We start from the raw sequence: 14,913 nt of genomic DNA on the forward strand, positions 1-14,913 counted from the left end.
TGCTTTTGAAAATAATTTAATTTAATGGGCCTATCCAAACATATAATTATGAGAAAATTGCAAACAAAGACTCATAATATGTGAAATTACGATTTGAGACTCTTAATTTAGAAAATGGCAGATAAAGACCTGGTCTCATATTGTAAATATGAAATCTTAGTAAAATCTCTCAAATGCCCCTCAACCAATTGTGATTTGACCTACTGAAATTGTCATTCGTTAAAGTGAACTTATCATTTTCTCATAATTAATTTGCTATTTGGCATATCCTAAACTAAGTTGTAATTTGGTCTACTAAAATTGTCATTTGATCAAGTGAACTTGTCATTTTTCATAGTCAACTTATCATTTGACTAAGGGGCATTTCAAATATTTCATCAAAATTTTATATTTGCAATATGAGACAAGATCTTTATTTGTTATTTTTCAAATTAAGGATCTCAAATTGTAATTTCATATATTGAAGGGTCTTTATTTGCTATTTTTTCTATAATTATTTATTGGAATGGGCCTAATTCCTTGGGCTTAAGAATTAATACCCAATAACTTCTCATTGCTGGCTTTTTTGTACAAAAATTTTAGAAAAGGATTTGGGCTCACTCACAATCTAAAAGCAAGGAAATTAATTCATGATTTACTGGGACCTAACCCCCATAGGCACGAAGGCATGAAAAGTAAACCCTTTTTCATCAGGTCTAATAGATAGGAATCTCCTAGTTTTACTAAACTGCAAATATGCCTCCTCCAACATTTCGACTAACTCTAAGATCAAACCCTCTCCATGTTGTGAGAGTGTCCACTCTCTTCGCTAGTTGAACCCAAGGACGAGAGGGTCCCATTGATTAACTTTTATCCAACAACGGGCTATTATACTATTTCAAAGTTCTTGGTCTAGTTAATATGACTCAAATAATATTACCAAAAACAAAATAACTCACAAGGATTAAATCTAATAGAAGAAGTTAGTCTCTCATAACATAACGAATTAATATTTGAATCCCCACTAGAAAAGAAGCTCACATTTAGTGCCAACAGTATCTCGAATGGGATTGTCCCCAATAGGGAGAGAGGAAGACGCAAAAAAAAAAAAACTAAAAGAAAAAGAAACAAAACGTAGGATGTGTGGAGGATACTACGTAGGAGTCTAGGAGATAATTAGATAATTAATATAAAGATGTTTAGGTCAAATATAATTAAAATCGTAGAAATCTAAGCTATTTATCATGAGCTTCTTTAATAGTCAATGGTAGATTAAACAACACTCCATCGATCCGGTCCCACATACAAGAGAATTTTTTATTTAGAGTTGGCAAAAAAAAAACAGAGAATTTATTTAACGATGACATTTTTCTACTTATAAGATACATTCATAGTTTGTCTGAAATTTTTAATATCATTTTTCATTTTTGTCTCACTAGTTATTGATTATTAGTCTCGCTACATTTGCTTACTTTCTCTCACCATATAAGAATGGTGTTTTTTTTTTCAGAAAATAAGTCACATTTTTTACATATTTATTTACTTTACCCAAACTCTTAATCTTCACAATTCGGTTATTTGTATCGTGTATTAAAAAAAAATAAAAGGATAGAATGGAGTAATTGTTATGAAACTAAGAGTATATGAGAAATATTCAAAGGCACATAACCACATAGGGGGGAAGGAAGTGAACCCCAACCTGATATTGAACCAAATGGAAGAAAATTGATATCCTTAAACCTCATGATTTGATTTTGAATAAAAGCCACACACAAAAAAAGAAAAAATTCGTTGGTCGTTGTAAGAGCCACCTCTTAACTGTTAATTGGAATTGAGGCTAATATGATTTAATAGATGATAATTGCATATAAAGCAAGCCAACATCATGCAAATTTAATTCTCCTCTCAACTTTAAAAACACGTCATAATTTTAGAGGAGTCAAATTCAAGATGTGTGTGTGTGTGTGTGTGTAGAGAGAGAGAGAGAGAGAGCGAGAGAGAAAGAAGGAGAAGGAGGAGATAAGAAATCCAAAGTGGTTCCTAATTCGCAAATGTGATCTGATAGATTGATACATCATACAGAAAATTGTACATTTTTTTATCAGCTACCACGATCTTTCAATAACAATATTATTCCTTAAGCCATACACAAACATAAACTATACATTTAAAATTCAAAAGCACAACTAAACTTGACTACGTTTTTATTCTTCTGCTCTTCTTCACTATCCTTAATCATCACTATTCACATTTCTCCCCTTCATGATTATTTATTATTGCACCAACCCTAGCTATTCCCGCAAATATCATTGCTTCCCATGTAAGCCACCCTAGAGAGACACAGACACTAACAATATCACCTAAGACATTTGGATATATAATCTCAGAGTCGGTCGCTTCCAATGAAGGGGAAAAAGGGTTTGTAAAAGTAATGCCTAAAAAGAGTCCTCTCCGGTTCTCTCTCTCACTCAGAATTTTATTCAAAATATGGTTCTTTTCTCGCTGAAAATTGGTATATATTGGCACTGCTTAATTATTATTCGACTAACTTGGAAAAATCATGGAAGGGAAAAGAAGACATATCTTGCATCAGATCTTCCAAATCCCATTGATCTCCCACTAGGTTTTGATCTCCTAAGTGATGCTCATTAATAATAGTATGATTATTGATGATCTTATTGCTATTTCCTAACCCAAACATGCCCTCTCCCTCTACTCTACTTGAGCTCTGAATCATTTGATGATGATCATTAGTGTAATTGAAGCAACTATTATTGAAGTTGTTGTAGTGGCTTTTCACACTAAGATCATGAAAATTTGGGACCTCGATATTGCCTCCACGACCACCTTCCAGGTTGCAACTAGGCTGTAGTAATGTTGTCCCATAATGTCCATTATTATTATAAAGCCCTTCTTCTATGTCGCCGAGTTCTGCAGATAAAGGAAAATTACCAGCTCCTTCGACATTGTTCGTGTCAAGATGATGATTCAACGTGAAAAAGGTATCGGAAACTAATTGATCTCCGAAGATGATGGGGACTTGCATGGACAAGGAGGATGACGTGGAGGAATTAGAGAAGTTCATGGGCATTAATGGGTCGATCATGCTTGATGAGTTTCCACTGATCAGGACATGATTTTTAGGGTCTGATGATGAGGATGTCGAGGATGATGAGTTGTTTGGTGATGAAGATGAGGAAGTGTTGTTATTTTTGAACCTTTTCTTCAATGTAGAGTTCCAGAAATTCTTAATCTCATTGTCTGTTCTTCCAGGAAGACGCGCAGCAATCTGAGACCATCTGAATATGAGGAAAAAATTAATTATTAATTGGACCAAACCCTATAGAATTTTAAATTACTCATGATTTACAGAGATTCGTGGAAGGCAATAATGTGATTGAAAAATGTGCAGTCTGAAGGCATTAGATCATAGCTCTAAAAGGATAATATATAAGCTGAACGAGTAGAGCAGAACAATATGCTGTTTTATATGTAAAAGACAATCAAAGGGGAAAAAATTGAAAGTTACTTATATTGTAGATATTTGTACAAGAGAATTAAAATTACCAGGTGTCTCTTTTTGGGATATCAGGGAAGGTTTATTTTGGTTGAATGAAGTGTGCAAATATATATATATATATATATATATATGCATATGCATATGCTTCATAACAAGAAATCCCAAATGACAGAAAATTAATATATAGTACTATCTCATTTGGCTTTTTCACGGGAGATGTACTTTTACATGCAGTTGTTCATCTTTCATTCTAATATAATTCTGCTAAACCAAATTCTTTAGCTTGTAATGTATAAATATGCAATAAGTAATCAGAGCTGTGATGAAACTGAGATGGGCTTAGGATAAGATTATCTAGGTTTTTTTTTTTTTAAAGAATATTTCTACTCTCACTTCCTCTTGAGATACCGAACAATTAATAACATATGCATGACCAAAAAAAAAAAACAACTTGAGAGAATTGCAAGGCAAATAAGAACATGGTTCAGAACAATGTCGGAGGAAAAATGAGTTCGTTACCTGTTGCCAAGGAGAGAGTGAAGATGAATGATGAGGTGTTCCTCATGAAGGGAAAAAGCACCACGTTTGAGGTCAGGTCTGAGGTAATTGATCCAACGCAGCCGACAACTTTTGCCACAACGAAGAAGTCCAGCGTTTCTGGCAATGTCGCTCCAACAACCTTGTCCATTCGTCACCATGTACCTCATCAGCTTCTCGTCTTCCTCCGGCGACCACAGCCCTTTCCTCAGCTTGCTCTTAGTATTACTGTTATTGTTCTTCATTTTGTCCTTCGCCATCATCAAATCTAGCTAGTTGCTATTTATTGCTACACACACAAACAAACAAGCATTAATATATAAGGCAAGCTTCTTAAGTGATGGCCTTGTGGTCGATGTAAGAGAAAATTACTATACCTATATATATATATATATATATATATGAGTGTGCGTGTGTAGAGAAGAATATGAGAGAGAGGGGGGGTAGCTTCATGGGGTGGGAATGGTGATGATGATTCTGATGGTTTCGTGGGGTTTGCTTCAAATAGGAATTATATGAATATTATATATGTGTTCATGTATTGAGCCTTTTGAGTTCGTTGGCTGATCCTGGGAAGAGTACAAAACGGACTCAAGGGGGACCTTCCCTTCAAAAATTATAATTTTTTTTACATATGCTGAACAAGAGTTTTTATGTAGGAATAGTTTTCATTGCAAATGATTGAACACGAAACTTTCAGAAACCAACATATATATATATTATAAATAATTAATTTTATTATTTTTTATTTTTATAAATTAGTTATCTAGTTTTTACATTTAAAACTGAAAAATATATATCAATTCAAATTTGTAATCATAGAAGATGCATTTTATAAAATTAAAAAAAAGGTGGAAAAAAAGGTACTACCTCCGATTCTAATTATAAGATCCCATTTATAGTTTACAAATGATGTCTTATAAATAGGACCGGAAGTAGTACATGAGTGTGTGCTTAGAAATACATATGTGTACACAATCTCTTATATCACTTCTTTTAAACATAAGGATGTTCAAATGCAAGACTATATATATACATCATGATCAATTCAATGTATAGAGATGCATGGCAGCTAAATGTAGATTGATACTTATGACTTGTTTGGATTAACATAGTTGAAAGTGATTTTTATCCCAACTAAACTAAAACTGGAATAAAAATTAGTTAGTGTAATTTGATTTATCTTTGTATAAACTATAGAAAAATCAGGTTGAGACAGAAACTTATTTTTATGATAAATTGAAAAATCAATTTTGAAAATGTCAAGTATGAAGAAAACCCAAAAACCGAAAGTTAAAAGCTAAAAAGAATTGCTTCAACTTTAAAATGGCTTTTGGGTAAAAAAAAAAAGTCAATTGCATTAAAAATCAGGTTAAAGTGCGGCCAAGACCCTGAAATTATTTTTCAAGTACATCTAGCACTTTAAAATATTTTGTGATACATCCAGTATCCCAAAGTATTTTTTAAGTGCATCCAGTACTTTGGAGTATTTTTTTTTTAACCTTGGTGCTAGATGCACCAAACAATATTTTTAAGTACTGGACACATCTAGAAAAAAATATTTTAAAGTGTTGGATGCATCAAAAAATATTTCACGGTACTGAACACATCTAAAAAGATATTTCATGGTGCAGGATACATTACAAAATATTTTAAAATATTGAATGCACCTGAAAAAATACTTTAGGATGTTAGATCCACCTTAGCCCTTAAAAATCATTGCAGACCTCATTTTTTTTCATCCAACTAGTTGTTCTTTTGTTTCAACTAACTTGTGAGACTTCCTAATATTATTGCAAACATAGTTAAGTTAATATTGATAATTAAAAGTTAATAAAAATAATGATATGTATAACTCACTTTTTTTTTTGGCCATATGTATAACTCACTTTCAAAATCAACTTATTATAATTAATGAGATTTTGTCATTTGATAAAATGATTGTAATTAAGAAAACTTTTCTCCATTAATAATACATGGAGAAGAAAGTAACGAGAGACAGGAAGAGCGATGGTTGGTGTTCTTGTCTTTGACTCAATTCTTGTCTCTTTCCATATATTTTACTTCACTCACAAGGTAATCATCATTTTTCTTTTTATCAAACGTAAGCCCTTTTGCTTCCAATTCACATAATCCTCTCTCTTTAAGTTTTAGACTTCAAACTCACGTGTGTTCACATATATATATATATATATATATATATATATTTCAATTCAAAAAAAAAATTTTTATGATCTGTTTTGAGCCATCCCTTAACTATTGGCATGCCATAATATTTGATTCAAGCTTCAAAAATAATGTTATTTCATATAATGCAATGAATGACATGACATGGTGATAAACAACAAAATATGAAAGCAAATAATTAAAACCTTGTATTAAAAATCCCTACTCACTATGTTATATGTATATATGTTATGTTTTTTTTCAAGTTGGAATTTTTAAAAAAATAAGGTTAAATTGTTTGATGCTTGACAATTGTTTGTTGATGGGATATGTGTAATTTAAGGTAGTGTATAGCTTACATTATTTGCATGTTTTCCATTAGGGTCTAACTACTTATTTTAACTAAAGCATTTGATGTCCTCTTCCTAACAAAGCAATCTCCTTTTCAATCTTCTTTTTTTTTTTCTTTTCCATATCTTGTCAAAATCTTAATTATATATATGGTTGCCATAAATTAAAGCATTTTGGTTACTATAATTCAATATTCCCGTCAACGTGAAACATACATGACAAAGAATATTTTATTTTAGTTTATTTTATACATATATATATATATATCAAAGTATACAATCTAAAGCTTTCACCTTTTTTTTTTTTATGGACCTAAGACTTTCACTTTAATCTGCCGAATTAGTAAATCAATTGAAGGGCGGCAATAATTTATTGTTATTTGTTATAATAATTAAGTTGAAGTACATTGGAGATTTCATTAGTTGTAACCAATAGGCATCAATCATCAACTATCAATCAATATATTAATCATAAAATAGCATAAATCCTATCTATAATCCCTATTGAATTTTGAGCAGATAACTTTCCTGATTCTTGAAATTTTATAATAAACTCCCCATAAACTTTCAAGTAACATAATATTCGCCATTAATGAATTAATTGGCAGACTTAAAAATTTATGAACAATTTCTTATCAACTTTTAAAAGGTTAAAGAGTTACTTAATTTGCACAAGATTCAAAATTTAGGTAATTTTTGTATAATTCAGCCAATAAAATGTAAGTTACACTATTATCAAGTCATGAACAAGGAAACTCATTCTTTATAAATAAACTTCTCTCTCTTTTTCCCTCTAATTTTGTTGGTTGTTGAATATGAAGATGAAAATATGTGACACATCCATCGATCCTTTTCTTCCTGGCTGTAAAGTGATACCCCTTTGTGTGATTCCCTTTCATTACCTAATCACAATATTTCCTACATGCCATTTTTTTCCGGCAAACAAAATTTCATGAATCCCGGAAAATACTACCGATCGATGAATTCCCATAATCTGAGTCACTTTCCAGTCCAAAATCAAACCCATATATTGGAATGTCTTTGTCATTATACTCCAAGGGCAGTATAGTTATTCTCAACTTCATTATATTCAATCTTTCTAGCTATTCTCTGACAGGGACTTCTTCCATAATTTTCCAAGAAAGAAAATATAAGAAAGTGAGGGAAGGAATATCTGTGAAGCTACTCAAAATGTATCTCTATCTAAAGCATTGTTTCCCCAAACAACATGTGTCAAAGGATAAGGAAGAGGTTTCCATAGCTTCCATAGTAGGGTGTCCCTAGCAACATTCTACTTTGTTATCAAGACAAGAAAATACAACTCACATGTACACATTGTCTGGAAATACTTTGTAAAAATTAAGAAAAACATAAAATTGTATGGCGATGTAAAGTTGATTGCTTGCTTAGACCAGTTGATTTGTGGTTTGAAATAAAACGTTGAAATAAAACATACGTTTAATTATATAAGCAATTAATTAATTGATTGATTCCTTGAAATTAAGGGTGAAATTGAGAAATTTTTTATAGAGTTTTATATCAAACCTGAAAGTGATTAATGTATTTGTACCTTTTTTTTTTTTTTTACACCTTGAATATTTATGTACCTTAGACTGTAGAGAATAAGGAGTATTTAAAACCCGGGTGACATTAACATATTTCAGAACCTATATTCCTAGTTATAAATAATGAAAAATAACTTAGTTATTGTCAAACCTTGTGTCCTTGGTGCTACTATTATGTAATCTTTGAGTGTGAATCTGGTCAAAAAAATCTTTGAGTATGAATAAAATTAATGTTTTATTAAAAAAAAAAAAAGATGCTAAAACCAAGAAACCCCCGAGGTTGTACTTCAAAAGCATCATGAGCGTAAAAAGACGAATACTCTATAATAAGGGAGCACGGGAGTACAAACTGAAGTACACCAATTTTAGTGCTGCAAAACGCCTAGCAAGTAGTTATATGCCACGTTTTTTAGGTTCTTTTTTTAATAAATATATAAAATTACTCTTTTCCATCGTGAAAAAATTATAAATATACAAATAAAAATCCTTTCTACACTTTCTCTTAGGTTTTCTCTATATACAATTATAATATCCATCTATTTAGTTGACCACATCAGAATTGACAAATAATCTTATTAAAAAGAAGAATTGACAAATAATCAACCCTTTTTGTGCCAACGGATTCTAATATTTATTATATTCTTATTATTATAATACTTCTTTTGTTCTCATCCGTGCATAAAAATGACATTTTTATATACAAGTCATATTTTATCTTACGTTATTTTGCGTGTTAAAGGAAAATGTCCAGTCACATCATAGTGAGTCGTCACCCCCACCATGTCAAAGGGTACACAAGGCAAACCACGTTAGGAGTTGTAGGAGAAAACGAAGTCCATCCCTTCATCAAAATTGAGTGCTATGGAAGCATTTTGACTCCAAGAATATGATACAGTGATTAAGAATTTTGTTCCACATATTAACCTCTCTAATCAACTGGTAGCTTGAATAAGCATCCAAATTATGAAACACGCACAGTGAACTAGCAAGAGGGCCATCGTGTATTTATTTGAAAGCTCATGTGCTTAAGACTTGGATGATGTTACAGAAGTAATTTGAGCAAATCAATAACTCAAAAGGCCAAATCAAGATATACTCAATCCCATACAAAGGGCACCGAGGCATCATTTTGGAGGAAGTAGCTTTTATTTGCAAAAAGATTTGCATTGCATCCCACAAATACAGATATGAGAAACACACAAAAAAGCAATAAGATTACTTCATCTCTTTCTTGAACTGTTCAGGGAAATTGTTGCAGACGAAAGCAAATGTCAACAAGAAATTGTTTCCATCTAGATGTCGCCAATATTTATGGGCTCCCGGAGGAACCGCTCCATCTGGCTAGCCCTAGTCTTAATTGAAACATCTAGGACCTTCTGGTTAAATTCTACCACTAAACCACCAAGGATGCTAGGATCAATCTGAAAAAACCAAAAACAAGAATGTTGACAATGACTAAGAAGGCATTTTTGTGCGTGTGTGCGCGTGTGTGATGAGAGAGATATCAGGAAGAAAGATAATGACGCAATACCTTCTGTTCAATGTGAACCTTTTTCCCTGCGCCTATGATCTCCTGAAGGGTCTCTCTCAGTTGCTTCTCTTCTTGAGGAGGAAGTGGCTGGTCCAACACACGAAGGTTAGATAATGCAACTACTGCCCAATTGTTTCATAACATAACCTCAAATCATAAAACGAAACAGTCAAATACAGAGGCTAACTAAGCACTAAAAAAGTTACCACATCTAGACAGCTTATAATACAAGACTATAAATCATGGAGTAGAATTCAAAAGTTTTCCTTCATAAGCAAATATAGAGATGCACCAATGGATGCACCGGAAGAAGATATTCTTATTCAAACTTGATTTAATTAAATACTTTACTTTGAAAGAATATAACAGATTTAATGGGCGTGCAACAATATGGGAGTGGAGGTCATAATTTTACCATATTGAAATTTTAAATTAACAGATAAGCAAGTCACCAAAAGATGTTTGAGGTATTTATAACGCAAAGAAAATTGAAAACTGAAAAATGCCTCTCTTGGTATTTGTTTATAGCTCACATCAGCTGCAAATTTATAAGTCTATTAATGTTCATTTGCATCACTGAATTCCAGCCATCCTTTTAACAACAGAATGGAATTCAAAACAAAGTACAAACATGTTGCAGTAATTTTTCCTCAAGTAAAATTAAAAAAAAAAAAAAGCTAAGTGTTACTTACAATAACAGTGGTCACAATGGCTTTCACTTCTCCCTTGTGCGCCATGGTCACCTCAGAAAACTTCTTTACTATGGTATCTAAGTTTCTTAGCCTCCCATTCTCAGCCACGATAACTTTCAGAGAGACAAACCAATAAATCAATATCAGCAGAAAAATAATGCAAAAATTTACGTTTATAATCTTAAAATAAGTAGTTAGTATCATTCATCTACTATCATATTTACAATACATCATATAAAATTCAGCATACGATATAATTTTCAAACATAAGGAACCATCAACAATTTGGCTTTATTTTTCCCCAGAACATCAACAATTTGGCCGAGATTCATTTTTATTTGATTACCCTAGTTAGGCATTCAAATCAAAATGGTATTCATCTTCATCATATTGGTCAATGTACATCATCCTGTGATGAAATATTTGTCAAATCTTCTACATGTATCAACGGATCCTTCCAACACAGTAAATCACTCATAAAAAACAAAACAGATTTCAAGCTTTCAGCAGAAACAGCACAAGAGCAAACAAAGGCCTGTGATAATTTTATCCCAGGGAGGCGGAGCCTCAAGGGTAAGAGACCAAGCTGCATGGTTGTGCATTACAGATGAGGGGCTGTTCTGGAGTGCTTTCACACTGAAAGAAAAGTTTATGCCCCCAGTAACACATGCTGGCGGTGGATACCAAGGCAAGCTCCATAAAGGCACCTTACTTTGGAGGCTTTAAGATAGATGAGTTCAGACCCCCATGCAATTCCACCATGGAGATCATGGCAGCTACCATGGACAATACACCTTGCGAGGTATGAGAGCCCTTTCCTTAATATTCAAAGGTTTAATGAATAAGGATGATTACCCCAAATGAATGCTTCATTTATAGTAAATGATAGATGGCTGTAAAACAAGCTCAGGATTTTTACCAAGTCAAATCTAAGATGAATAAAATATCTAATTGTAGTTAAGCCACATTTTCTAAAGTGTTAATGAGAGGTGTGTAGAAGGAACATATATTAAGAAAGATTGACATACAAGAAATATTGAAGAATGACAATTTAAGGAACCTTGCTCAAGATTTTGAGACATAAAACTGAACAATTATAATCAAATGTTCAAGCTCATTGGACGATAAAAAGAATGATGATGTGATAAATCACAGGTATATTCTAGATGGCATAGGCATGGGAATTAGGGATAGATACCCCATGAGGATGATTGTGTAACCAAAGATGGACAGATAGAGAATAGAAATGGAGGCTAAAGGAATCAGGGAATCAAAGAAATGATTAAGGTTGTGAAGCAGAATAGGATATTCAGGGAGTTAATTTACAGGGCTGAGGGGCTGAAAGGGTCAGAAGCTGACCATTGAAGGCTGGGTTGCCATGAGGGAGAGTGCTACTCTAGCCTCTCAAACACTCTCTTTGACTTAGTAATCTGGTTTCACTTCATATAGATCGTTTTATATGGAGTTTTGACTGCTACGAGCTGTCTCTTACTCACTGTACGTCTGTACGCTACTTGTGAATGAAAGGAAAATATTCCAGTGCTGCTTTACATCACAATTTATGTTTCATTTTACCAATTTTGAGAAGCAGATAGCAGAAAGCCAATTGCATTAAATGTAATCTGCAGTTAAGTACAGTAAGTGGAAGATAAAGGAATACCACCCACTATGTTTCTAAGGTATAGCTTTCTGGCTAGCAAAGAATCAAACCAAAATAATGCAGTGGTTGACACGCTAAGGCAGGTCGCATCTTGATATTAGCAGTGGATAAAATATTCAAGTAAGCGCAATGAAGTTCCTTGGATGATCAGGTTACGTACCATGAAATAATACAAATATTAGAATGAACTAAAAGAATCGAATATTCAAGCAGGATAGTTTACAAAAATATAAGGGAACTAAGCAAACCAATCTGTCAAGTGACTAGAAAAAATGAGGCAGCATTTGGGATTATCATTCAAGGTAATAAGCAGATTCACTTGCACCAGTTGGCCAAAAAAAAAAAAAGAGGATTCACTTGCGCCATGCACGTAAGTTGATAAAAGATCAAAACTCTACCTTGTTCAACTATACGAGTAGCATATTACATGCATTTTTTAAGATAAGCACCATACTTCTAGGTTCTAGCAAATTTTGCAAAAAAATTAAAAGACAAGTAAGTAATAAAAGCATTCAAGTAATATCCCTAAACAAATGTCAAATAGCACTAGTATTGGTCCATTAACACAATAAATAAATGACAAAACATAGGTACAATTTCAAGTGTTTCTTATCTGGCTCTCCAGAAACTAAATGACACAAGTATAACTTTTACAGCTAGACATCCTATGATTGGGTCTTCCAAAAAAGTCCTTCCACAAGCCTAATTGTTATCTGAGAACCAAATAGTAGACACCTATGGAAATTTACTTAAGTTTTCTGCTCAGATAAAACAGAACAAAGAATTTCGGACCAGCGATAATCTATATAAGACATAAATGGTGACTGAATCAAGCAGGGCTCAAACAAAGTCAGTTTGATTTCAAAAATTATGGTTTAAACATGGCCATTAGATTTCAGTAAGCCTGCGAAAGCAGCAATGCAAGCATAATTTTACTCTATCTTTTTCTAAAAATAATGACCCAGAAAGAAATTTACAAATCCCATAAATCTCAACATTGTGTTGGTTAGGGGAATGGTCTGTATTGACTTATCATCAGAGGATCACTTTTTTCATTGATACGTATGGATTTTGCACTGATGCTATAAAGATCCATAACAAGCTAGGGCATTTAAATTACATGCCATTCAAACCAAGATAAAACATATTTCAATATTCGTTTAAGCATTATAAACACAGCAATAACTTTGCCAATCGAATAAAGGTAAGCTTGTAATACCAAGGAAGTTCTTCGTAATATCTGAAAATTTAGCTTCCTTAGAAATTTCCTCGATGGCCTTAATTCTGATATCTTTAGGCACAGACAAGTCCTTTGTAAACTGTAAAAATTTAGGACTCTTCTTTATTGCCTCAACAAAGTCAAGAACCTCAGACTCAACCTTTTCCAATGCATTAGCTTTTACTGCTGCAATATACAAAGCAGAGGCATAGTTTCCTGAACCTCCAAACAAGGCCAGTGGTACCTACAGAGCAATCAAGAAGCAACAAAACATGAAACAAGTAAATTAACGCAATGAATATCATAACACTGACATGTGAAGGGAAACACAAGATATGTTGCATTACTTGCATTTATTTTCAGTCGATGGGCCAATCCCTTTTTTTTTTTTTAATTTTTTCCCTTGTTCTCCTCGTAATCACAGCATATGCATACTCACAAGAAATTAGATAACTAGATACATAGTCAACAACTCCCATTTCCCTTCACAGTATGCGAGCGTGTCTGAAATATATTCAATTACCTTTACTTTTTCATCCTTTTTCCCTGATGCAGTGGCATAATTCCTAGAGTCCTGCAAGCATAATATGGGAAGCCAATAAGATGCGGTTAAATTATCAATTGGCAGAAGGTTATAGATTATTAAACATTTGAAATATATGGCTATAGCCATTCGTAGAACATAGCAAAACAGTCTCATAAATTCCCTGTCCCAATTTCAAAACACAAGGGAAAAATAAAATTGAAGAGAAAAAGGGTTTGGAGATTAAACAACTCGTCATCAACTATTCACCCATCTTTTTGAGTATGCAAAAAGGAGGAAACATTCCTTAAAAGCTAACGATGCCATTAACAGATCCAAAATCATCAGCTAGTGCCAAAGGAACCAGGGAGGGGGGAAGAAAACCTGTCGCACTGACCCACAAAAATGAGACAAAAACGAAAACTTTTAACTCCAAATCATTCGAATAATTGGAAAAACTTCCGTCAAAATCAAACAAAAACAAAAAAACTTCAATTCCTTAAACAATCTAAGCGTACTCTGCAGAAACCAAACATCGTTTAACTACATCGAAGATATAAATAAGACATCCAATCAAAAACATTGCAAAGAAAATGGTTTCAAAAGTTGTTTGAGCTCAGTTACCAGGGAAGTGAAGGGGGTAATCAGGGATCGAGGAAGTGTGGATCTCTGAGCAGAGATAGAATCGGAAGTAAGATACGTCAATTTGTTGACGAGACAAATGCCTGATCTGATTCGGCCACACAATGCCATCGCCGAGAAACCCTAATTTCAGATGATTCTGCGCTCTGTTGGGGAAACAAGAAACCAGACTAGTCGCTTTGTCTAGGACGAACTATGAAGGCAGAGAATAGGAAGCAAGCGAGGTCCGGAAGCACGGGATTGCCCTAGGCCCCTAACGGCGCATCGTCCTTCCGTCAAACTGAAGCTAAATTTAGACACGTGTAACTTCGCCCTTTTGATTTGATATACTCCTTTTCTCCTTAATATAAGACTTATTTACCTAATTTAATTAAATTAAGAAAGTTAGATAAGTTAGTTAATTATAAAAAAAGTGACACATTTTTCCTAAAATACCATAATCATCGTTCTTAATATCCCCTCTCCCTCTTCTACTTGATTATGGTTGAGGGAGTATCCATAGGGGTAATTTAGAGAAAATTGATAAATA

General features: G+C 33.2%; 2 protein-coding genes across 2 annotated transcripts; both read right to left on the reverse strand.

Annotated features, from left to right (window-relative positions):
• Positions 1-2,440: 2,440 nt before the first annotated feature.
• On the reverse strand, positions 2,441-4,331 carry LOC114745665 (transcription factor MYB83-like). Its single transcript, XM_028933829.1, has 2 exons — positions 4,019-4,331; positions 2,441-3,278 (listed from the first exon to the last, which is right to left on the reverse strand). The coding sequence occupies exons 1-2, from the start codon at positions 4,297-4,299 to the stop codon at positions 2,516-2,518; spliced, it is 1,044 nt and encodes a 347-aa protein (XP_028789662.1). The 5' UTR covers positions 4,300-4,331; the 3' UTR covers positions 2,441-2,515.
• A 4,913-nt stretch (positions 4,332-9,244) lies between these two features.
• On the reverse strand, positions 9,245-14,610 carry LOC114745666 (ATP synthase subunit O, mitochondrial-like). The gene is made up of 6 exons (XM_028933830.1): positions 14,367-14,610; positions 13,743-13,793; positions 13,220-13,463; positions 10,341-10,453; positions 9,649-9,735; positions 9,245-9,538 (listed from the first exon to the last, which is right to left on the reverse strand). The coding sequence occupies exons 1-6, from the start codon at positions 14,493-14,495 to the stop codon at positions 9,410-9,412; spliced, it is 753 nt and encodes a 250-aa protein (XP_028789663.1). The 5' UTR covers positions 14,496-14,610; the 3' UTR covers positions 9,245-9,409.
• Positions 14,611-14,913: the final 303 nt, after the last annotated feature.

Source organism: Neltuma alba, unplaced genomic scaffold, assembly GCF_004799145.2.
Source record: "Neltuma alba isolate B1F8T4 unplaced genomic scaffold, ASM479914v2 tig00004747_pilon, whole genome shotgun sequence".
Classification (NCBI taxonomy): Eukaryota; Viridiplantae; Streptophyta; class Magnoliopsida; order Fabales; family Fabaceae; genus Neltuma; species Neltuma alba.